Here is a 22,186-nt window from a genome sequence, read left to right on the forward strand (position 1 = left end):
TGGAGGGTGGGAATGAGGACGACGCCCCTTGATGGAAGTGTCCGCGGGCCCCGGAGCTAATTCACCTAGAAGTCGCATAGATTAAGTCACCCGGAGCTTGTGTTTGCGGAGATAAATCGTGGAATGGGTCCGTGTATGTCTTGGGGATGCTAGGAAGTCCGGAGCTAAATAGAGCAATTCTTTAGAGCCCATAGAAGCCTAGAGGCATGTGAGTGCTGTGTCGAACACACTCCGGAGGGCTTGTACGATATGCTGAGTCCGCGTTTTCGGGGGTCAGACGATCCTGAGGCTTATCAGCGATCCCATCCAGAATTGTTTGTAAAATGAAAGAGATATATGTTGCTGGAGAATTTGACCGAAAATGCGCTTTTTTGCCGCTTATGGTGCTATTTCACTCCCAAAATTGGGGCTGACAAGTCATATCTGTACTGTGAGATCCGGGACACATAGATAGGTAGAATTACTATAGGTAGGTAAGTGACAAGTGGTTCATTAAGTTTGGGATGCATAAAGTGAGCGGTGTGACAGTGCCACCGAAAAAAAAATGATTTTGACTTCCAGGTTGCTTAATTTCTTGCGATTCACATGAGCAGTGGGATATGCATAGAGGCATCCATTCAATGTTAAAATACCACCAGGTTCTGCCTTAAGCTATCCAGAGAGTTAATACGGCGCGCAGTGCCGCAAAGCAAAATTCATCCACTGTGGAAACCAAAGAAACTAGCCTCGAGGGGATATTTCAAGCCACGGGAGATCCCTGAATATAGCACTAGTATACCCTTTCAATAATATACCCCTTCTGAAGCTCGCGGGGCCCGAACGGAGTGTCTTTCCCTTCTCTTTCTCTCTCTCCTTCGATTTAATTTCTTTGATCTCTTTAATTGATCTAAAAGTCCACACCTATAGTACATAAGCCGTTCGCACCATTGCGAACTGCAAAGCTTACAAGTGAACTCGCGCATCTTCATGCCTGTCTCCAAGATATTCTCAATGCAGTCATCCAGAAATTATAGACCAATATCCCCCAGTTTATGCGACTATTCGGGATGGAGTACGGCTGTGCTGGACTCACGGACGACAAAGTCAACGATGTGGCAAAATGTGGCGGCCCTGGCGGGCTAAACTTGACCCGGAAGATACCGACGCACTTCACACTGATATCCGACTGGTCTGAAGAAGTTGAACTTCATTTTCATGGCCAGACGCTGTCGGTTGACCACGACTCATGGCGACGGTCCTAACATGAATACCTGCTCGCGGAGAACGATCCGCATCAGCACACAAGGTGATTCAACTCTATAAATATTGTCCCACTTAAAAGCCTGGACCAACCGTCGAATACATGGAACCGCTTCCTCCTTGTATCCTTCGACTGTCGCTGATAGTTCCATACACCGAACAGTCACAGGTCTCCCTGACCTCCAGGTCGCGTCAATGTCACTTGGACTGTCTCTAGGATCCGCTCGCCATATAAAGGACGTCCATCTGATACACCTACCATCAGCACTGAGTACAACTGCCGCTGCCGATCAGCACTGAACAGCAAGCGATGATCCTGCGACCTCCGTCTATCACGGCGCTTACCCTACGCTGTGATTATCACTCGCACGCACGTCCGAGCTGCGAATCCGAAGAACGCACAGTAGAGTGATCCCATGTGTACACCGGTCTCTGCAGACGGGACGTACCTCGATGGGTCCTGGTCCTGGTGCCTCCTTGAGGTACGCACCTGAACACAAGATGATACGAACAGTTATGACAAGGTGGTTCCTCGCTCAAGAGCTTTACTGTCTATCCATACTCCTCGATGTCTCTTCGAAATAACTCGGCGACAAGCCCGAATGTCTTATGGATCCCCATGGCTGCACGCGACCCTCATCAGCATTGCACGTCGCTGACATACATACCACACCTCCAACTGTCGTATGCAAACATCAGCTCCCGAACCGAGATACGATCATGATCTCCTCGACACCGAGGATCCGGAAGCACGAAGCGCAGTACAGTAGTACGCAGAAAACGTCTCATTTCGTATCGTAGTAGCGGGCCAAAGGAGTGGTAGTGCATAGAGATTGCTCGACTACTGAACACGGGGGTAATAAACGCTTTATGTACACAGTTCACATGCAATGAAAGTAACAGAAAGAGAAAAAAGCATCAGCTCCCCGTATCCATAAGGAAGTGTATTACGGAGCCCACCCGGGAGAACCACAGAACAATAGAAAAGGAAAAGGGAAAGGAAAAAAATAAAAGAACATAACACGGTGCGATAGGGAATATGATCCAAGATCCGAGAAGACCAACCGACAGCGACGAGAGGGGTGGAGGCGAGGTGGCGTGGGGTGTAGGATAGACGTTGCATTGCGCGTGAGGGATGGAGCGGGCGAGGGCCCATGTACATGTAATTAATGAGACATTCTTCCAGAGTCATTCCGTGGGGGAACAGGAACCGGGCACCGCGCGGGTGCTTTTACAACAGACCGCATTCCCGCAGGTGCAGTTGTAACAGGATATCCTGGATCGCGCTCAGCACGACTAGCAAGGGAGTTAGCATTATGAACGGAAGGAGGAAAGGGAGGATGCGTACACTTGATCTGTTGGGTATCGGTGGCACATGTATAGTGGGCGTAGATCTGCTTCGTCGCCGCGCTCTGATTTAGCGAGACGAACCGGTGCAAGAGGTAGTCGCACGCGGCGTCGTAGTTGTCGCCTCCCTGGTAGTCTGGGAAGTAGTCGCCGAGTGGTGACCGGGGCAGCTTCTCCGCGAACAAGTCGATCTTGTTGAGGAAAAGGATCTAAGGGAGATGAGGTCAACGTCAGATCAACGGGAGGGACCATTGCACTTACAATGGACGTCTTGACGAACCACCGCGAATTGCAGATCGAGTCAAAGAGCGTCAGCGCCTCTTGCATACGGTTCTACGACCAAGAGTCACTATATGCGGCATATCTTGTAGCTGAAAAGACACTTACCACACTCTCGTCCTCGTACAACATCTGATCGTACTCGCTCAGCGACACCAAGAACACCAACGCCGTCACATTCTCAAAACAATGTATCCACTTCTTCCGCTCGCTGCGCTGCCCGCCCACATCGAACAGGCGGTACGTCAGCTCGCCGACCTTGAACGTCGTCTCGGTGATCCCCGTCGTCTTGACGCGCGAGCGCAGGATGTCCTGGTCGGTGGGCATGTAGCCGGGCGCGGCCATGCGGTCGATTGCGTTGAAGTAGTAGACGGCCGAGTCGTTCAGCTGGAACTCGCGCGAGCGGCGCACGGCCTCCTTGACGCCCGGGTCGCGCCAGAGCCCGCGCACGGCGTCGGCGACGTCCCGCGGGAGGACGTCGCCCTCGATCTGCGGCGGCAGCGCGAGGATGACCGCGCGGCGCGCGTCGTTCTGCGGCTGCAGGGGGATGTCGAGCTGGGGCATCGCCTCGAGGATGGCGCTGGGGAGGAGGTCAGCTCCGCGTTGGGTAGGCGAATCCTACTTGGGCTTACCGCATCGACTGGATGGTGTTGGAGAAGATGATTTCCTTGTACGAGTCCCGCTCTTGCTCGTTGTAGCCGCCGTGGTGGATGAGTTTCATCTGCTTGAGCACCGTGGACTGCGGGCAGGCGTGAGCCTCGAACGGCAAAATGGCATCGACGATCCCGCTCACCTTGCCCGACTCTCCGGCACCGAGCAACAGCATCTTAATCTCGTTCTTCGCCATCATGCGGTCCCGCTTGAGCTGGTTCTCGATCTCATCGTTGCCTGCATGGAACGCGAATTCAGTCACCGTCCGCCCAGGCCAAACGCAGAGAAAAGAGCAAGCAACGAAAACGGCACTCACGGGCCTTGGCCTCGTCGTCAACGCCGGTGGACTGTACGCAACCCATGACTGCGACTGGAGAGAGAACGACGACGGCGGTAGGGCAGGCGGAAAGGGCAGAAAAGGAGAAAGGCAGAGGCTGATCAGAGGAAAAGCGCTAAGCCCGGTTTGGAGCTGTCGTTGTTGTCGAATCAGCTAGCAGGTAAATAAAAATAAAAAAGAATGGGCGGCCAGCTAGAATCTGTGCGCAACGGCCGACGGGTTTTGTGCTGGACGAGTGCGGTGGTGGGGGAAGGCGGGCGGGCACCGAGGGCGGGCGATGCAGAAAGGAGAGGAGGGTATAACAACTGATGATGGGAATTTTGTTTCGCCTTGACCGCGACTGGCGCCTTCCGCCGTGCCGGCTGCTCTTTGCCCCCGGCATCACGCACAGAGCCAATCAAGCGCTGCTGTGCGCCCTGTTTTCGGCTGCCCCCGCTCCGTACCCCCCGGGCTTAGCGACCCGCGTGCAAAATGCAAAACAATAAATACACAATCCCACACGTCACCAGTAGGATTCGAACCTACGCGGGCAAAGCCCAACAGATATCACGAATAAACATTCGAATCTGTCGCCGTAACCACTTGGCTATAGTGACATAAGCACAGGCGCCATTGCATACTCCCTCAGGGGCTACAGCCAAATAAGGCTAATAGTGTACACTTCATATCACCTCCTGCAAGCACGCACACCCAACCATGACCACCCCCGACCCATCCGCCGCCTCGCCCACCTCCCATCATGGCCTCCCCCTAACCCCTCCAGACCCCGGATCGTCATCCGAGCTCGCCCCCATCCTCACCGCCGCCGTCGACACCTCCGACCCCCCGCCGCCCTACCCCGCCCACCGACCGCGGCGCACCCGCCGGCGGCGCTCGCAAGCTCACTCCGCGAGCACGCTCGAGTTCCCGGGCCAGGGCGGGGACGACGCGCATGGGAATGCCTATAATTACGCGTACGAGCACGCCGTCCATGGGAATGAGAACGAGGGCGAGCACACGCCGCTCCTCGCTGCGCAGGGCCAGCTGCTCGTCCCCGAACGCGCGCGCGGGCAGCGCCCTCCCAGTCTCACTCAGAGCGCTAATACCAGCCCGCCGCCGTTCCCCCGCGCGCGGACGACGTCGTACGCCTCCACGTTCGCGAGCACGCGCCCGCCGTCGCTCGCGCAGACTGTGCTCTCCATGTTCAGGCAGGACGACTCCGATGACGACGGCGATAGCTCCGAGCTCGACCGGAGTCACTACACCCCGATACCGACGCAGCCTCCATACGCCCCGTCGGAAGGCGAGGGGACGCTCGACTCGCCGGTGTCGGACCGCCCGCCGTCCGTGGTGTGGTACCCGGATTCGAGCGCTAGCCAGAAGAGGCGGAGCTGGCGGCGGTATTGGAGGCCGCTTGCACGGAAGAGGTATTGGTCGAGCTTGGTGCACTTGTTGATGGTAAACTTCCCGTTTGCGCTCGCGGCGTGGGTGTATCTGTTTGTGTTTACGCTGGTGAGTGAAGTATTCTCTTCACACATGTGGTTGCAGCGACCACTTGCATACGGGGTGCTGCCAGGACCCTTGGTTAGATTGGTTACGTACGGCATGCAATGAGGTTTGTCCGGGTGAGGTCTCACGAGAGAGCCCGCGGTAATCTGGCGGACCCTATTATCCGTAGTCGTTTCAGACACTTCTCCATTTTCCTTGTACAGCAGAGCACTGACGCTCATATGTCGAAACCCACAGACAGGAACGACTCTCTTGATGGCCCTCCCCTTGGGAGCCCTCCTTTGTTTCATTGACTTGCTAGGCGCCCGCGCCTTCTCCCGAGCAGAGGTAGTCTGCTTCCCTCCGACCCCCCCTGCCTATTTCACTTACCATACGTCCAACAGCTCTTCCTGCAATCCCGCTTCCACGGGCCTCTACCATACCCCCTTCCAGACCCCCCACAGCCCATCTTCACTCGACTCCGCGCTCCTATGCCTGCAGACGCCGAATCAGGGGCAGACTCTGAGGTATTTGGGTCCAGACCCCGATCCGGGCACGTCTACGAGCGCTCGTTCTACAAAAACACGTACGCAATGGTGAGCCCGATCGAACCTTGTACAGCTACCCACTCCGACTGATCATGGCACGGAATGCACTCTGCTTCGTGTCACGCTCGCGGGACTTGTAACTTTTCGTTCTGGCCACCACCCCCCCCAGTTCACAGACCCGACGTCATACCGCGCGCTGTTCTACTTTCTCGTCATCAAGCCGGCGATAACACTGCTGTTTGGGATCTCCCTGCTGGTGGCCGTCCCGGTGGGCTTTGCGCTGGTCGTTCCAGCACCCGCTGTGCTCAGGACGGCACGCAGACTCGGAGTGTGGCAGGCAGGCGTGGCGGTGGAGGGGTTGTGTCTGTCCGTATCGTAATTTCATCTATTTCTACTATAGACAGCATGTACACTACTAGTCAGCCCGAGTCAGCTGTGATCAACGAGCGCTGCCACCCACGGGAACGCCAGCCAATCGGAAGGGCGGGGCAAGCGCCCATATGCCGAAAAAGGCAGGAGCGAAGCGGTGGCGTCGACGGGGATATAAGCGCCGCGGTGTTCTCCCAGCGAACGAGGCTTTGTCCTGCTCACCGCTGCCCACAAGCGCTGACGCGTTCCCGTCGTCGTGCACACCGAGTCCACCGCCAGCCCAGCCTTCGTACTTGAGCAGCGCACCGCCAGCAGATATACGCTGTACCCGGCATCGTACACAACGCCCAGACCCCGCCCGTCGCCGTCCACCCTGTTGTCCCCAAGCGCCGCACCCCCGCCCTACCAAACCTCTGGTTTGACGAGCACATCGAACAGGAACCACCGCCATGGACGCTCTCAAGTCGCTCGTGCAGCCCCTCGTCGGCGGAGGCGGCGGCTCGTCGGTCATTGACGGCATGAAGCTCGTCGTGCTCGGGACCACCGTCGAGACCGCCCGCAGGATGAGCAGCTCTGCATGGTGCGCACCCGCCTTACCTGTCCTTACGAACCCTTACTGAACGCGCTGCGTGCCAGGTCCCACTTTGTCAACTGTGAGTATCAGCGGGGAGTCCTCGTACTATACGCCGGTCTGTAATACCCGACTGACTGACGGACTGGGCGTGCACAGCATTCTTCCTCACCGCGCACTTCTCCGAGGAGGACTACCCCTACGACTGGCTCATGCTCTGGCTCTCGCGGCGCCCCGAGTGGCAGCGCTCGCGTGAGTTCGAGACGACCACGCGCACGTCCTCCGCGTTCTACAGCTCCTCGGCCGCGGACAACTCCTTCGGCGACGACGACGACGAGGGCGACGACGACGCGCCCGGGAAGGTCAAGACGCGCGTCGTCTTCCAGCCGACGTTCGACACGACGCACACGATTTACTACAAGGGCCACTGGCTGCGCGTCAAGCGCAGCAGGAGCAACGGCTGCGAGGTGCTGTCCATCAGGTGCGTCCGAACGACAGAACGTGCGGTGCGCTGCTGACGTGGCGGGCGTAGCGTGGTCGCCCGCAGTAACTCCATCCTCAAGCAGCTGGTCCTGCAGGCCAAGCGCGAGTACGAGGCGGAAGCGGTGCACCGGATCCAGATCTACTTCGCAGACTCGCACGGCAGCTGGCGCTGGACGGACTCGCGGCACAAGCGGCCGATGTCGTCCATCGTCCTTAACCCCGGCGTGAAGGAGATGCTCCTGGATGACACGAGAGATTTCCTGAAGTCCGAAAAGGCACGCTTCGTTTCCGTTTCTTGTGACTCGAGAAGCTGACGTGGGCGCAGTGGTACGCGGACCGCGGGATCCCCTTCCGCCGCGGGTATCTCCTGTACGGTGTCCCCGGCTCGGGCAAGTCGTCGCTAATCCACGCCATCGCCGGCGAGCTCATGCTCGACATCTACGTCGTCTCCCTGTCGTCCTCCTGGATCAACGACAGCACGCTCACGACGCTTATGGGCCGCGTCCCCGCGCGGTGCATCGTCCTCCTCGAGGACCTCGACGCCGCGTTCACCAGGAGCGTGACCAGAGACAGCTCGTCCGACGGGAGCCCAGGCGGCAAGGACAAGAAAGACAGCAGCGGGAACAACAACCAGGACGACGCGGCGACGACGGACGGGACGAGCCGGCGGCGCAAGGACCAGCTGAGCGACGTGAACACGCTGAGCCTGAGCGGGCTGCTGAACGCGCTGGACGGCGTCGCGGCGGCAGAGGGGCGCCTGCTCTTTGCGTGCGTCGTCTATTTTCCCGTTTTAAGCGCCCCGATCTGATCTGATTATGATTATTATCTTTTATCTATTATCGATCGCGAATTATCTGATTGGACAGCACGACGAATCACCTCGAGCGCCTCGACCCGGCGCTGTCCCGGCCCGGCCGCATGGATGTGTGGATCGAGTTCAAGAATGCGAGCAAGTGGCAGGCGGAGCAGCTCTTCAGGAATTTCTTCCCGTCGACGGACGATGAGGGAAACAGTGGTGCGGACGACAAGCTCCAGCCCGAGGACGAGACGGAGCTAGAGGGGATTGATCTGCCGACGCCGCCCTCGCCCGCCCCCTCGTCGTCGATACCGTCTTCTTTGTTCTCGCTGCCGTCGCTGTCCTCGACGTCCCTCGCGTCGTCGTCGGCTTCGGGCTCGACGCCGAGCTCGCCTGGCCGTCATAGCCGCGCGTCGTCGACCACGCGCTCGAGGGTAAGCAGCATGTACGCCGCGGTGCAGAACCAGGCGTACCTCCCGCCGCCGATCGAGGAGCACCTCGCGGGCTGCAAGCACTCGGCGGTCCCGCTGAGCAACGCGAAGCTCGCGGAGCTGGGGAAGAAGTTCGCGGACTCGATCCCGGACGAGGAGTTTAGCGTCGCGGCGCTGCAAGGATGTGAGTGCTCTGCTTTGCGCTTTCTTTCCGTGGTGATGTGACTTGATTCCACCTGTGATGCGGGAGAGGGACCTCGCGGAGGGGATCGGTGCGTCTGATGACTTCGGGAGGCGGTGTGCTGATGTGTGTTTTGGTTGTGCAGATCTCCTGAAGAATAAGTCGAGGCCGGAGGCTGCGGCTGAGGGCGCGGCCGCGTGGGTTATCTCTGAGCGCGAACTCAAGGAGAAGCTCCGGAAGGAGAAGGAGGCGAGGGAGCTCAAGGAGAAGCAGGAGGTATGTCTCTCCAGGTAGTCTGGGTAACCTGGGCTGACTGGGAGACTAGCGCGAGAAACGCCGGCTCGAGGCTGAGAAGGAGAAACGCGCCGAGCTCGAGAAGCTGCTCGAGCAGAAGAAGGCGGAAGACGAAAAGAAGGTGGAGTCTGACGCTGCTGCCGCGCCTGCGTCTCCGGTGGAGGAGCAGAAACCCAAAGAGCTTGCCCTCCCTGCCGCCTCCGTGACGGATTCGGAGACGACGGCGGTCGAGGAGGAAAACAAGGAGAACGCCGCGCCGGCTCCGGCTAGTGATAGTGGCTCCTCCACTCCGACGGAGCCCACGGAGAGCGGCACGTCTTGGGTACGCATCACCGAAGATGCAAATGCCCCCGAGTCTACATGACTAGATGCGGAAGCTGACGCCGCAGCTGTCACGGATACCATTCACGACGAGAATGACTGTACATTGGAACATTCCTCATCAAGCACCACTCAACACGTTTCGGCTCAGCAGATCTTACACCGGCCCCAGTCGTCGTCGTCGACCCTTGCGCGGAGACACGCGGCGGGGTTCAAGATAGTGTATTCTATGATTCAGTTCTATTTCCTTCACTTGTACGCTTTACTATTGCATGCTACTTTCCTCGGCGGGGGGAGGCGTAATTACCGCTGAGCCGGGCTGGCAAGATAGAGGCCCGGCGAAGGATGCGGGATGCTCCCGCCATTTATCATCGCGCTCCGAGGGCGTCTGTACATATATGACTGTTCTAGGTTAGTCTCTATGCTTTCTTGCCTTGTGTGTGTATATCTCCTTGCATCGCTGTCGCTTCGTCTTGTATGTACTTTGTCTTCATTGATGTACTTAACCGCATTGCAATACATGGGTCTGTCGTCGACCACACTCGTCGTGACTCGCCTGAGCCAGAGGCTCTACTCTACATTGCTGCTCAATGGATTACGTTCCTCTAGCATCTAACTTACATACGGATATAATCTCGTGCGAAGGCATCGCTGGGATCAAAGTGTCGCTTTATCCCTTTCACGCCCATTCAGGCAGGCCGTGCGGGAAGAGCTGTTTGGTCAACTCGGGATAATGTATCTGTCCCACGTCCGGGTGACTCCTGCAGTCAGTGTGGCGAGACGGTCAGACGTAATATCATAGAAGAGAAGCGGTTCCGCGCACTTCACTCGTCCGATGAGTGCAACCGTCCCAGCAGCTTCCGTGCCATATTCGGCGTAGTTGACGCCTACGTAGGTGGTGCCACGATCAGCCTCAAGGAGGAGCACAACCGAAACCTGAGATCTGTGCCCTACCTTCGCGGTCCGCGACGTATCCTCGCTTTTCCTTCAACGCGAGCATCTCTGGCTTGACTGGTGTAGAGTGCAATCACACTTAGCACAAGGGTCCGCGGCTTTACGTGAAGGATAGACCTACTTTCGAGGTGAACGTCATTTAGGCAGACTTCCTGCCGCAAGTTCTGGAAGAAGGGGATGGAGTAGCGAGAGCTTGTACCTCGCAAGGGGGCGACAACGCGGTGGCAGGTTGCTCGCGCGAGGCCTTGGGTTACGTGTTCAAGAGCTTTCGAAAGGAATATGAGTACCACGCATGGCGGAACTATCCTCGCCAAGGGACAGAACGTACCTCTGCCGATGTTGATGACGAATGTCCCCGGAATGGGGAAAACGTCGATCCATTCCCCTGCCATGTTCTGGACTTGCAGACCGGGATTGGCCGAAGCTTGGAGCAACTGACACGTCTCTATCAAAACTGAATCTCTATGAGGCCGCTTTGTAGAGACGTACGAATGTTAAGAATCCGGCATCAAAGTGAGGCCCGATCCCCTGGTTGGATTCGACGGTGCCAACAGGGGGGTACTTTACAATCTAGGGAACAGTGTCAGACTTGGGAAAAGTGCGCGGCACGATAGGAAGATCAACCTTCGCCTGATGCATGACGTTCCCTTTGGCATTCTCGATGATCTTATCCTTGTCGAAGAATTCATTGAGAGCGTCCGAAGGGAGGTCTAGGCACTCTGCCAATAACTGGACGAAATCATACCCTAGATCCTCGACCTGACTGAGGTAAGTGTTCCAAGTGGCCTTGAATCCAGGGATCATATTCTCCTGAGGCCACTTTTGTAGGACCGCGTCAGCTCATAATGAAAGCATGCAGACCCAGCGGACACTCACCTGGCTTGGACCCCATAGTTTCTTGTAGTCCGGTTCACCCGGCTGGTACTTGTTAACGAACGGTACACCGTAGTCGAACTGCTCTCGAAGATCTGCTTTCTCCTTGGTAAACTCTCGGGCAAACTCAGTGTAACCAAAGAAATGCGGGGAGTTGGCCATCTTGATACTCTCTTTCTCCTCTTGTGGCAAGGCGAAGAGGCGAGGAATATAGTGGTCAGTCATAGCCTTCACAACCGCCGGGTCGACAGAGTGGTTGCTCAGGTAGAGAAACCCAACATTGATTACAGCATTGCGGAGCTCTTCGATGAATTCCGCGCGCAGGTTGGGGTCGGTGGCCTTGGAGTAGTCAAGAACCGGGACGGTGCTGAAGTCGGTAGGCATCTGGACGGACACCGGGCTTGGCGACAGATCTCCTGAAGATGAAATGGTATTCGTAAAAGTACCACTCAGGACCGGGGGACGGCGTGTGGGGATTGTTATGGGCACTTATTTGTGTCTTTTATACCTCGGTTCATAACGAGAAGTGGGGATGCTATCAAGAAAGTATGCATCGGAAATGAAATGGAGTATCACTCGGTGAATGCCATGGAGTCGTCCTAAGGGGCAAGTGTGCCCTGAATAGTGTATCACGCAGTTCGTAGGTACCAGATATACTCGGCGCATCGCATCACCGTGAGTTATGCTAAACTGTGATAGTGGATAGGACCGGACATTACCTTCTGTTCTTCCGTAAACTTATGTCACTCTAAACTGCGACTCAAGTATTGGGGATGCCCGAGAGTGTATGAGAAGTGATTCGTAGATATTTGAAACGGATCAGCTGCTATCAGAAGGGCACCTCCCTGGCAGCTGGGACGTACGTACGCGTTCTGACTTGCGAGAGACCAGGCGTTGTCTATCGGGTGGTCCATCTTCCCCGATGTCCGAGTCCGAGACAATTTAGAAGAGAGGTGGATGATGGTAGACTCCCCATAGGTCCATGTCGCCGGTATCTATGGGATAGAACGCTCAGCGGCAGATCCCTTCATGAATCAAGGGAAAGGACGAATAACTCAGGGACTCCTCCCTATCTCGGGGATAACACCAGCATATCTGGGAAAGGGGATGTTGGAAGATTGGCTGTGCTTCAAAGGGATGCGATCAACGCCTATGACAAATGAGTGGATCGACTATTTGGCCTTGATAGGATGTACGATATAGTATTGTGTAACTAGTCAAGTTCATGAAGTTAAGTTCAATTGGGGACAGTCGTTGCGCAAGGAACGTCAGATGAGGTTTCCGAGTAAGTGCAGAAAGTCTAACATGTACAGAGTCTCTTCCGGTTTAACGCCGGACGTTTAATTTTGATGGCCGGCCCTTTGTGGCTGTGGCAAACTCCCCGACTGGCTCGGCCGCGTCCACTATGTATGCAGCGCACCCTCACTCAGGAGACTTAGAACGCCGAGTCATTGCAGCACAGAATGTCGAGTCTCGTGGCTCTGCAACAAGTTGAAGTTGGGGTTTCGAACCTGCGCAAGTTACTGGATCATTACTACGCTCTTCACAGGGGAGTATCTGTATCGTGACCCAGCTTTGTCGAGCCAGGAACTTTCCCTCGGGAGCCCTCAGGTCGGCCGGGACGACGGATAATGCCTCGCGGCAGCTCGATTCATCAAGAACCAGGGATTTTCGTGATAAGTACTCTCTGTGAAACGAAGCCGAGGGTGCTTCATGCACCCGTGATCGACCCGTGCTCGGGCAGCGGCCGCTTTGATAAGTCATGCTCCGTTCCAACTGTTATATAGTTTCCAGTCACACTAGTGAGTTTTGTCTTTCGGAAGTTGTCGGACAGTCCTCGTGCTACATATCTTTTACAGACATCAAAAGAACTACGTTGTGAAGCCATGATTGGGGCTGTCTTTCCACCTCGTAGTAGGTGAAGTATCTGGGCCAGCAATACCCACTGATACAAATCCCCTGCGTCCGGTGCGTGAGACCGGGGATTATCTCCCCACAAGCCCCGACGGCCTCGGTTCATGATGCCCGAAGGTCATCCGAACGGATCAGGTCGTGCATTTCATATCTTTCTCAGTCTTATCTAACTATAGTCCTCGTAGGCCTGCGACTATCGAGCGTGAAGCTTGGGGGCGCTGCCTGTCGGCGCAGCCTAAGCTTTCTATCAGTCGCGTTGTTTCTGTAACGACCCAGTTGTCAGTGACGATGATCCATGTCAATCCCGTTCCTGAGTGGACATTCGGGAAGATCAAGACGTGGTATTCCTCTTGACATACGCGTACGATTACTGCATATTGGTCTTAGGTAACTGCGCGACATGGGCATACTCGGTGACCTCTGAAGCCACGGGGATCGGGGGAAGCCACAATCTTACGTGAGGTAAAGTGGGCATTCACTCGGGCTTCCAAATACCCTGTACACTTACTCACTTTTAACTTACCCTTGGTTTAACTGCCGTCTCCGTGTCTGAGAGGAACTGCATTAGAGTCGAATTGGTTTGGGATATCAACCGTTCCCTCTTCTCTTAGTTGATATAACTCGAGTGCAGGCCCCCCTGAAGGAGTTAGACACGGTGTTGCAAGGTATCCGCATGCAGTGGGAAGAGATGAGGAGGCCCTCGAGTATGCCAGGGTCTTGTCCCCTGCCCCAGAACCTGCGTTATAATCTCCGAGGTATGGTCACCGGCCCCGGGGCCCCCTACTATCAACCTTTCCAGGCTCGAGTCCGTCCAACTCTATCCACAAGACAATCCAGTCTCGTCGCAGATCCTTCCTATCTTGGGGTACGGCGACTCGCCAGTCCCAGAGGCATCCTCAGCCCCCGAGCTCGACTCCAGCATACAGGTAGGTCAGTTCTACTCCCCTTTCATCCACCGTTCTACGATGGTTGTACGCCGCAATCACACCACCATCATCACCACCACCCCATCGTGGTCTCCGTCCTTTCTCCATCTCCTTCTAGTAATTATCTCGACGGATGAACTGTGCCCCATATGTCCACGGTGGAAAGCAGAGCCCGGCTGCAACATATCACAGCCGTCTCCTCTGCGAAAGGTCCGCTCCTTCCTCTCGACCGAGAGTGCACCATCATTCCTACCCGGTGATCTCCCCACGCGTACCGGAATCGGCTCGACGCCTCACACTCGTGTAGGTGGTTAGCTGCGACTACGGGACGCTCGCGATAGTCTCGACGGAAAGTGACCTTCAAGAGGTCACCCGGATGCGAACATGAACCTCACGATGAAGGAGGTCATCGACTCCTGCAGGTTCCTGTGCTCGGCACCGAGTCTCTCGTTCGCACAAGTACGCAGACGACCCTGCGATAACGGCTTCCAGTAAGCAGGGTCTCCCTGTGCCTACCAGGTACGTAGGGCATACTGCGGCAAACGCCCTCAGCCGTCAAACATGCATGTGACTTGGTATCGTGATTCCTATTGTCATCCTAGGGATATATGAGCAGTTTTGAGTCCGTTACATGGTACGTCTTGTCTAACATTCCGGGTATCCCCTCGCCCTTGCTTCCTTCAAGATGGCTTCCGTGGCCGTCGCGCCGATCCTCGTCGCCCCCGCCTCGTACACCTGCAGGAGCTGGTCGAGCGTCCGAATGCCCCCGGCGGCCTTGACCTGCACGGCGGGCCCGACGTTCTGCTTCATCACCTGGACATGCTCGACCGTCGCGCCGCGGTACGTGTACAGCGCGGGGTGCGCCTTGTCCCTGACGAACCCGAAGCCGCTGCTGGTCTTGACGAACGCGACGCCGACGCGCGCGCATATCTCCGCGAGGCGCGCGACGTGGGGGCGCTCGAGGAAGTCCGTCTCGAAGATGACCTTGAGCGCGCCGCCGCGCTCGGCCACGGCGGCGTTGACCGCGGCGATCTCGTCCTCGACGTACGTCCACTCGCCGGAGAGCGCCTTGCCGACGTTGACGACCATGTCGATCTCGGCGCGCCCCCGGGACGAGCGCGCGCCGCCGGTCTCGACGAAGCCGGCGAGGTCGAGCATCGCGTAGGTGGCTTCGGTGACTTTGGTCTTGATGGTGCTGTTGCCGTGCGGGAAGGCGATCACGACGCAGATGCCGACGCTGGCGGTAGGAGCGGGGCTGATTTAGTAGGGGGGATTGGAGGGCAGGGGTGCCACTCACCCGGAGCCACTGAGGACGTTGATGGCTTGGGGGATGCTGTATGGCTGGTAATTCGTAGTTGAAGTGAGCCCTGTTTCTCTGCAAGACTCCCACAACGTACCTTGATGCAGGCCGTGGCGACCTTGGAATCCCTTGCAACTTCGAGTCCGCGCTGGATCTCCGCATCCGTCAAGGTTGGATGCAGGAGACTGTGTATTTGTCAGTACTCGATTGCTGTTTGGCATTGAGTGTTCGGTGTACCTATGGTCGATCAGCGCAGCGATGTCTGCGACGCTCCTGAGGGGTTTCTGAGGCGCCATGGTGCGAGGTGAAAGAAAGAAAGCGTGGACGCGTCTTGGGAGGCTGAATATTGTGAAGAGTCCGGTAATCCAAAGGAGCAATCAAAAGATGCGTTGATGTCCGGTGCGGGGACATCGGCCCGTCCGAGTTAGCTCGTCGATCGTCTATCGACTCCTCGAAAATGCGGCATTATAGCGATATTCATGCTTGTATTTCTTCTGCTCTGGACGATACAACAGCACGAATTCGAAAGGGCGTTGTCGCTGATAAGTGCGATAGACGACAAATAACCCGAGGTACGGCGGCAGACATGCTCATGTGGTGCGCCCTCAGCCAATTGCGTCTCCAGCCTGTGCACTCCCATGACCCCCACTCAGCGACGCTCGCACTCCTCAGCTTTTCTTGTCCCTTCTTCTCATGCTAGGGCTATACACATCACCCGTTTGCTGCTATAAAGTCCCATCCGATATGGGTTGAAGGGCAGGTTAGTGCTCGCCATGGTCCACCCGAACTACGCGCAGGTTGCGCCGAGGAACTCGACCGGGATCAAGGTGGTGATCGTCGGCGCGGGGTTTGCGGGGCTGGCGTGCGCGATTGAGTGTGTGCGGAAGGGACACGAGGTGCTCGTGCTGGAGAAGTTCAAGGCGCTCAAGTCGCTCGGTGAGTCTAGCAGGGGCTCTGCGTAGGTAGCTGCACGAACACACTCTCTACTTTAGGTGATATCATCAGCTTTGGCTCTAATGTCGGGCGTATCTTCGAGCGCTGGGGTTTACACGACCAGTGAGTGCTAGCGTCATCGTCGCTCCTTTGCCCGATGCCTACGCACGCCCCAGGATCTGGCCCATCTGCAACCACCTCTCCGAGCTCACCATCCACAACTCCAAGGGCGAGATCCTCACGGTCCAGCACTTCACCGAGATGCGCTACGGCGCGCACAACTACAGCGGGCACCGCGGCGCGCTGCACGAGGTGCTCTTCAACTACACGAAGAGCCTCGGCGTCGAGATCCGCTTGGGGCAGGACGTGACGGAGTACGACGAGGACGAGGGCCGCGCGTGGGTGGTCTCGAACGGGGAGCGGATCGACGCGGATGTGGTGGTCGGCGCGGATGGTGTGAGGAGTAGGGCGCGGACGCTGGTTTTGGTGGGCTATCTTCCAATTCGCACGCCGAGACCCCAGTCTGAGAAAAGTGATATGCTCTAGGGGTACGATGATAAGCCGAAGTCGTCGGGCTATGCTGTGTACAGGGCGTGGTTCGACGCGTACGAGCAGGGCGTCGACAGGGACCCTCTCACCGACTTCATGTGCAAGAACGGGGACGCGTTCTACGGGTGGATCGGTGGGTCCTCCGTCTTACCATCTACTCACATTTTATTAAACCTTGCCCGCACTCGCAGGTCCCGACGTGCACATGCTCACCTCCACCGCGCGCGGCGGGCGCTTCATGTCCTGGGTGATCACGCACAAGTACTTTCCCTCCTCCATCCACCGTCCCCCGGACACACTCCTTACTCACATCACCGCAGAGACGAAGCGGACATCGAGGAGTCCTGGTCCTTCCCGGGCAAGATGGAGGACGTGCTGAAGGTCGTCGAGGGCTACGACCCGCGCTGCGCGGCGATCCTCGCCAAGGCGCCGAGCTGCGTCGACTGGAAGATCGTCTACCGCGACCCGCTGCCGACGTGGATCAGCAAGGGCGGGCGCATCCTCCTGATCGGGGACGCGGCGCACCCGTTCCTGCCGTGAGTGCTATTCTGCGACGTGGGTGCGGGCGGCTGATGGGGGGGGGGGTCGTAGGACGAGCGCGCAGGGCGCGTCGCAGGCGATCGAGGACGGGATCACGCTCGCGGTGGCGCTGCAGCTCGCGGGGAAGGACAACGCGCGGCTCGCCATCCAAGCCTGGGAGAAGATCCGGTGTGTCGCTCCCCTCCCTCCCTCCCTCCTCTCCCTCCCCGCCACTCACCGCTCGCCCTTCGCAGGTACCAGCGCGTGCGCCGCGCGCAGCTCTTCGGCGAGCAGGTGCGCGACATGTGGCATAAAGCGAAGCCGGAGGCGAAGGGCGCGGAGGTCGAGATGCCGTCCCCGGAGTGGCTGCTCGGGCATGATTCGGAGCGGCACGCGTATGAGGTGTACGAGGACGCTGCGCGGGAGATCAGCGAAGGGGGGTATCGGCTGCCGGAGTTGCCTGTGATGTGAGTGTGGTGTGTTGTGTATAGGATAGGGTGGGGTGGTGTAGGATGGCTAGATTTGTTGTATTTTTATTTGGTTTTTATGGGATAGGGATGGTATCATGGGAGATACATCGATCTGCAAACATTCTAGTGCCATAACCTCGAAATCAGGGATGGAAAATGTTCCGCTCAGCAACGAGTGCTCTGTGCAGTGGTACCCTGGTGTGGCTTGCACAGCCACATTTATCCGGCGGCATTGTTTGGTCAAGCTTGACCCATTGACCGAACGCTCGACTGCGACCTGCACGCCTCCTTCTGCCTCCAATACCTAGCTGTTGACCTGGCCGAGGATACAGGCGACCATGGCGGCGAATAACAAAACGAACAAGCTGGCGTTCTTGTCTATGCCCGCGCCGGCGTCCTATGTTGCCGGTCTTGGGCGAGGGTAAGTGCGAGCCTCCATCTGGCCCGAGTGTCGTGCTGATAGGCGTTTGCAGTGCATCTGGTTTCACAACCCGCTCAGATATCGGGCCTGCACGAGAGGGACCCTCGGAAGAGGTTATCGCGTAAGCAAGTTCACCTTGTACGAGGCTTGCAAGGGCTAACTAATGACGGTGCAGCGAGGCCAAGCGGAAGCGGGGAGAGGATGAAGAGGTGGACCCGGACCAGTTCCAGGACCCGGATAACGAGTATGGGCTGTTTGCCTCGGGGACGTACGAGGCGGACGACGAGGAGGCGGACATGATTTACGACTCGGTGGACCGGAACATGGACGCGCGGCGGCGGGCTCGGAGGTACGTCCACCGCACCCTCACCCTCCACTCCCACTGATATCCCACATCCATGTCACTCGCCTTCTCCAGAGAAGCCCGCGAACAAGAGGAACTCGCGAAAGCCCGCGCCGAGCGCCCGAAGCTGCAGCAGCAGTTCGCCGACCTCAAGCGCGGGCTGTCGGCCGTGACGGACGAGGAGTGGGAGAGCATCCCGGAGGTGGGCAATCTTACTCGCCGCAAACGTCGCAGAGAGATATACGACCGAACATACGTTGTGCCCGACAGTGTCCTCGTGGGTGACCGCGCGAAGACGGAGTACGAGAACGCGCTGGACCCGGCGCAGCAGGTGAGTGGTTGGTGGGATGGGTGGACGCGGCGCTGCTAATAGTGACCTTGGGATAGAATAATGGAGGGTTCGAGACGCCGTTGGAGTCTGGGACGATGACCAATTTCGTGGAAATCGGTCAAGCTCGTGATAAGATCCTGTCATTAAAGCTAGACCAGGTATGTATCCCTCTAATGTGCTCTTTCGGCTCTATACTGATGACGACTGCCAGATCTCTGGCACTTCATCCATCTCCGGCTCCGCCACCTCCGTCGACCCGAAAGGCTACCTCACCTCGCTCGAATCCGTCGTGCTCAAGTCCGACGCGGAGATCGGCGACATCAAGCGCGCGCGCCAGCTCTTCGACTCGCTCGTCAAGTCGAACCCGAAGCACGCGCCCGGATGGATCGCTGCGGCGTGCTTGGAGGAGCACGCGGGGCGGATGGTCGCGGCGCGGAAGCTCATCAAGCAGGGGTGCGAGCATTGTCCGAAGAGCGAGGACGTTTGGTTGGAGGCGGCGCGGTTGCATGTAGGTGGTTTCCTCCTGGCATTTATCCATTCAGTTTGATGATTGTCACTTAGAATAACGACGATGCGAAAGTTATTCTCGCGAATGCAGTCCAACATGTAGGCCAGAGCGTGAAGATCTGGCTCGCCGCCGCCGACTTGGAGCATGACATCAAGGCCAAGAAACGTGTATTGCGCAAGGGTATGTATCTCGTCTGTCTCTCTCTTCGCCCTTCCCTGCCTAATGTACTTCCACCCACCTACAGCTCTCGAACACATACCAAACTCGGTCCGTCTATGGAAAGAAACCGTGAACCTCGAATCATCTGCTGTGGACGCTCGCATCCTCCTCTCCCGCGCCGTCGAAGTGATCCCGACCTCCGTCGAGCTTTGGCTGGCGCTCGCACGGCTCGAGACCCCCGAGCGCGCCAAGGCCGTGCTCAACAAGGCTCGCAAGGCGATGCCGACGTCGCACGAGATCTGGATCGCCGCCGGGCGCCTGCTCGAGCAGGAGGCGTACGCCGACCCGAACAAGACAGACGAGGAGCGGGCGAAGGCACTCGAGGCCGTGGACAACGCGATCGAGCACGGCGTGAAGGCGCTGCGGAAGCACCAGGTGCTGCTCACGCGCGAGCAGTGGATGAAGGAGGCGGAGAAGTGCGAGGAGGAGGGCAGCCCGCGGACGTGTGAGGCGATCATCAAGGCGACGGTCGCGATGGATGTGGAGGAGGAGGACCGGCTGGATACGTGGATTGGCGATGCGGATAGCGCGGAGAGTCGGGGCCGGGTGGGGACTGCGCGGGCGATTTTGGCGTATGCGCTCAAGGTGTTCCCGGATAAGCGGGACTTGTGGAGGAGGGCTGCTGCGCTCGAGAAGGCCCACGGAACAAAGTAAGTTTGCTCATACACATTATGCTGGGATGGAACCCTCATAGCATCTGCAGGGAATCTCTCGACGCCATACTGTCTCGGGCGGTGCACCACTGCCCGCAAGCTGAGGTACTGTGGCTCATGTGGGCTAAGGAGAAGTGGCTCGCAGGAGATGTTCCTGCTGCCCGTGAGGTGCTCGAGAAGGCGTTCATTGCGAACCCCGAGAGCGAGCAGATTTGGTTGGCGGCTGTCAAGCTGGAGGCAGAAAACGGGGAAGTCGCTGTTGCGCGGGAGTTGCTCACTCGTGCCCGGACGGTCGCTGATACCGCTAGAGTGAGTATATCGCTGTCACTACTATTATGTCTGTCCTGATTATTTGTTGCATCAATAGATCTGGATGAAGTCCGCCGTCTTTGAGCGTCAGCATGGCCAAACGTCGACCGCTCTAGAGATCCTGTCAACCGCTCTCACCAAGTTCCCGAAGTTTGCGAAGCTGTACATGATCCAAGGCCAGATCCACCAGGACCAGAAGAACTTTGCAGCTGCACGTGCATCGTATGCTGCGGGTCTGAAGCAGTGCCCGAAGGAGGTCACGCTGTGGATCCTCGCGAGTCGGTTAGAAGAAGCAGACGGTAAGAGTATCAAAGCCCGGGCGCTGCTCGAGAAGGCGCGGCAGGTGAATCCGGCGAACGAGCAGCTTTGGGCCGAGTCTGTCGGCGTCGAGGAGAGGTCAGGTGGGGCTGCGCAGGCGAAGGCGATGTTGGCTAGAGGTGGGTACATTACTGCGCAGGAGTGATATCTCTAATAATTGATCATCAACAGGTTTGCAAGAATGTCCGACGTCGGGTATCTTGTGGTCGATGTCTATCTGGGCTGAGCCTCGACCATCTCGCAAGTCGCGCTCCGTCGACGCGCTCAAGAAATCTGCGGATGATCCTGTCATTATATGTACCGTCGCGCGCTTATTCTGGGCGGAGCGTAAGATCGAGAAGGCGAGACAGTGGTTCGAGCGTGCTGTCAAGACGAACGAAGACCTGGGTGATATATGGGCGTGGTGGTACAAGTTCGAGCTGCAGCACGGCACGAAGGTAGGCTGAGTTGCCTTTTCGTGATAAGAGTATGTGTTAATAGTTTTTTAGGAGCACCAGGAGGAAGTCGTCAAGAGATGTGTCGCGGCAGAGCCTCACCACGGTCCTGTCTGGCAAGCTACCGCCAAAGACATCAAAAACACTGGCAAGACTACCGAAGAGATCTTGAAGCTTGTCGCCGCTGCCTTGCATTGATCCGTATGTTATCTCGATGCTTGTTCTTGGCTGTATCATTATGCAGTGAATCTTATGAATTCTGTCCTTGTTTGTTGTACTGTTGCCACGATATGCTATCAGGTTTGCCACCAATACTACTGTGTTCACGTGCTGGGCGACTTAGGCTATTCGTGGGGTTGAAAGCGAGCTTGTACATTCGAGCTGGAACAATGTGCGAAGCACTGGAACTCACCTTGCCGTGGTAACTGTTGCGACGCACTAATTTCTGTCCCATATTAGCTGGCGTCTCACTCGCTGGCGTGACCAACGTGGTCACGCGACGCCGTCCGTGACGACAGCCAATCAGTTTTATGGGCCACATTCGGATAGACAAGAATCAACATCCTGACTCAAGGATAGAACCACGCTGATTTGGTACTACAAACATGTCATACTTACCACTCAGTCCTTGTAGCCTGAACTCGAGCGATTTCTCAAGCTCCGTACGTATTTCTGGTTTCTCGCAACTCATATACAGTACTGAGAGATATGACTTTTGTGGTTCGTCCGTGGTGGCACCTTCCATACTGCATCTCCGCTGAACATACATAATATATGGATTCGATCCGCGAACCAAACACACGTGTATCTCTTGTATGTCAGGAGAACGGAACGAGGGAGGAAGGAACTCATGTCTCCCTCCACGACCCTAAGAATAAGGAGTACACGCAGAGTGCAT

The 22,186-nt window shown here is 57.1% G+C and overlaps 7 protein-coding genes and 1 non-coding gene across 8 annotated transcripts; 4 read left to right on the top strand and 4 right to left on the bottom strand.

Moving 5' to 3' along the window:
* Positions 1 to 2,011: 2,011 nt before the first annotated feature.
* GLOTRDRAFT_137341 (G protein alpha-subunit) lies at positions 2,012 to 4,129 on the bottom strand. Its single transcript, XM_007865824.1, has 7 exons — positions 3,833 to 4,129; positions 3,659 to 3,753; positions 3,498 to 3,604; positions 2,974 to 3,445; positions 2,848 to 2,919; positions 2,588 to 2,795; positions 2,012 to 2,535 (listed from the first exon to the last, which is right to left on the bottom strand). Exons 1-7 carry the CDS (start codon positions 3,876 to 3,878, stop codon positions 2,471 to 2,473), a joined length of 1,065 nt encoding a protein of 354 aa, XP_007864015.1. The 5' UTR covers positions 3,879 to 4,129; the 3' UTR covers positions 2,012 to 2,470.
* A 224-nt stretch (positions 4,130 to 4,353) lies between these two features.
* On the bottom strand, positions 4,354 to 4,449 carry GLOTRDRAFT_t56. The gene has a single exon. It is a non-coding gene; the product is annotated as a tRNA-Ser (tRNA).
* A 556-nt stretch (positions 4,450 to 5,005) lies between these two features.
* On the top strand, positions 5,006 to 6,241 carry GLOTRDRAFT_57861 (uncharacterized protein; the record flags this gene model as incomplete). Its single annotated transcript, XM_007865825.1, has 4 exons — positions 5,006 to 5,344; positions 5,579 to 5,668; positions 5,725 to 5,916; positions 6,038 to 6,241. Coding segments are annotated over exons 1-4 (798 nt in total), but the record flags the coding sequence as incomplete, so codon positions are not given.
* On the top strand, positions 6,225 to 8,356 carry GLOTRDRAFT_110317 (P-loop containing nucleoside triphosphate hydrolase protein; the record flags this gene model as incomplete). The annotated part of the gene is made up of 6 exons (XM_007865826.1): positions 6,225 to 6,817; positions 6,874 to 6,890; positions 6,968 to 7,289; positions 7,341 to 7,566; positions 7,617 to 8,059; positions 8,158 to 8,356. Coding segments are annotated over exons 1-6 (1,338 nt in total), but the record flags the coding sequence as incomplete, so codon positions are not given.
* A 1,637-nt stretch (positions 8,357 to 9,993) lies between these two features.
* Positions 9,994 to 11,525, bottom strand: GLOTRDRAFT_127213 (Clavaminate synthase-like protein; the record flags this gene model as incomplete). Its single annotated transcript, XM_007865827.1, has 8 exons — positions 9,994 to 10,075; positions 10,138 to 10,201; positions 10,269 to 10,325; positions 10,390 to 10,533; positions 10,597 to 10,702; positions 10,758 to 10,838; positions 10,893 to 11,087; positions 11,145 to 11,525. 8 exons carry the CDS (start codon positions 11,523 to 11,525, stop codon positions 9,994 to 9,996), a joined length of 1,110 nt encoding a protein of 369 aa, XP_007864018.1.
* Positions 11,526 to 14,555: 3,030 nt separating this feature from the next.
* Positions 14,556 to 15,640, bottom strand: GLOTRDRAFT_73300 (deoxyribose-phosphate aldolase). The gene is made up of 4 exons (XM_007865828.1): positions 15,519 to 15,640; positions 15,379 to 15,466; positions 15,279 to 15,322; positions 14,556 to 15,218 (listed from the first exon to the last, which is right to left on the bottom strand). Exons 1-4 carry the CDS (start codon positions 15,575 to 15,577, stop codon positions 14,627 to 14,629), a joined length of 783 nt encoding a protein of 260 aa, XP_007864019.1. The 5' UTR covers positions 15,578 to 15,640; the 3' UTR covers positions 14,556 to 14,626.
* Positions 15,641 to 16,054: 414 nt separating this feature from the next.
* Positions 16,055 to 17,879, top strand: GLOTRDRAFT_137345 (monooxygenase; the record flags this gene model as incomplete). Its single annotated transcript, XM_007865829.1, has 8 exons — positions 16,055 to 16,217; positions 16,274 to 16,337; positions 16,391 to 16,700; positions 16,761 to 16,896; positions 16,955 to 17,024; positions 17,084 to 17,299; positions 17,355 to 17,471; positions 17,537 to 17,879. 8 exons carry the CDS (start codon positions 16,055 to 16,057, stop codon positions 17,751 to 17,753), a joined length of 1,293 nt encoding a protein of 430 aa, XP_007864020.1. The 3' UTR covers positions 17,754 to 17,879.
* Positions 17,880 to 18,090: 211 nt separating this feature from the next.
* Positions 18,091 to 21,632, top strand: GLOTRDRAFT_115025 (uncharacterized protein; the record flags this gene model as incomplete). Its single annotated transcript, XM_007865830.1, has 12 exons — positions 18,091 to 18,173; positions 18,226 to 18,294; positions 18,349 to 18,522; positions 18,592 to 18,847; positions 18,904 to 19,005; positions 19,059 to 19,355; positions 19,409 to 19,535; positions 19,600 to 20,224; positions 20,278 to 20,536; positions 20,595 to 20,973; positions 21,026 to 21,291; positions 21,343 to 21,632. 12 exons carry the CDS (start codon positions 18,091 to 18,093, stop codon positions 21,484 to 21,486), a joined length of 2,781 nt encoding a protein of 926 aa, XP_007864021.1. The 3' UTR covers positions 21,487 to 21,632.
* Positions 21,633 to 22,186: the final 554 nt, after the last annotated feature.

Source organism: Gloeophyllum trabeum (genome assembly GCF_000344685.1).
Source record: "Gloeophyllum trabeum ATCC 11539 unplaced genomic scaffold GLOTRscaffold_00004, whole genome shotgun sequence".
NCBI lineage: Eukaryota > Fungi > Basidiomycota > Agaricomycetes > Gloeophyllales > Gloeophyllaceae > Gloeophyllum > Gloeophyllum trabeum.